This window comes from Bison bison, unplaced genomic scaffold, assembly GCF_000754665.1.
Source record: "Bison bison bison isolate TAMUID 2011002044 unplaced genomic scaffold, Bison_UMD1.0 scf7180017864358, whole genome shotgun sequence".
Taxonomy (NCBI): Eukaryota; Metazoa; Chordata; class Mammalia; order Artiodactyla; family Bovidae; genus Bison; species Bison bison.
In genome coordinates, this window is record NW_011494930.1 from 29,632 (window position 1) to 30,353 (window position 722).

At 44.7% G+C, this 722-nt stretch overlaps 1 protein-coding gene across 1 annotated transcript in view; it reads right to left on the reverse strand.

The window, feature by feature from the left end:
• Positions 1-722, reverse strand: part of LOC104999631 (EGF-like module-containing mucin-like hormone receptor-like 2) — a 317,660-nt gene that overhangs the window by 19,719 nt on the left and 297,219 nt on the right. Inside the window, 1 exon segment of the mRNA XM_010855196.1 lies at positions 575-685. Within this exon segment, the coding sequence (XP_010853498.1) occupies positions 575-685 (111 nt within the window).

The following is a 722-nucleotide window of genomic DNA, read 5'->3' on the forward strand; positions in this document are numbered from 1 at the left end:
TTTGATATCTGGGTCAGGAAGATTCCCTAGAGGAGGACATGGCAACCCACTCCAGTATACATGACTGGAAAATCCCACGGAAAGAGAAGCCTGATGGGCTATGGTTCATAGGGTTGCAAAGAGTCAGACACAACTGAAGGGATTTGGCAGAAACACACACATATAGAGGGGTACCGTGGTGACATGAGTGCCTCTGGATTGCTTGTGCATCTCTGCTTCAGATCCAGAGTTCCGGTTTAAGTTGAGCCTAACATAGGACCATTCTCTGTTTTTTAACATATTTTGTGCATGAAAAAGTCCATGCAGCATGTTACAGAAAAGGGTGCTCAACCCAGGTGGAGAATAAGAAGATAGTTATGTACAAGGGTTAAGATGAACATAGAAACACAACGAGCAGAAGTAGAGGAAGACCTTTTTCCACGACAGAGAAATGTCCTGAGTGAGCCTAGATATAAACCACTGTGAGTCATAATAGGGTATCACCCGCTTTATACCCAATTGTCCAGTGTGATAGGCATGTGCTGCTCAACTGATCAGTGACTGAAGTGCTCTGGGGGACAGTTCATGATCTTACCTCACTGTGTTTAGAGGGTTCCGACATAGCCCTGCTGGAGAGTGTGTACTCCTCAGATTCAGCTTTGGTTTTCTTGATCTGTTTGAACCTTATCTTGTATTGCTTTTGCACCTGTAGAGGCAAATCATGCTCTGGATCAGCTCACAGA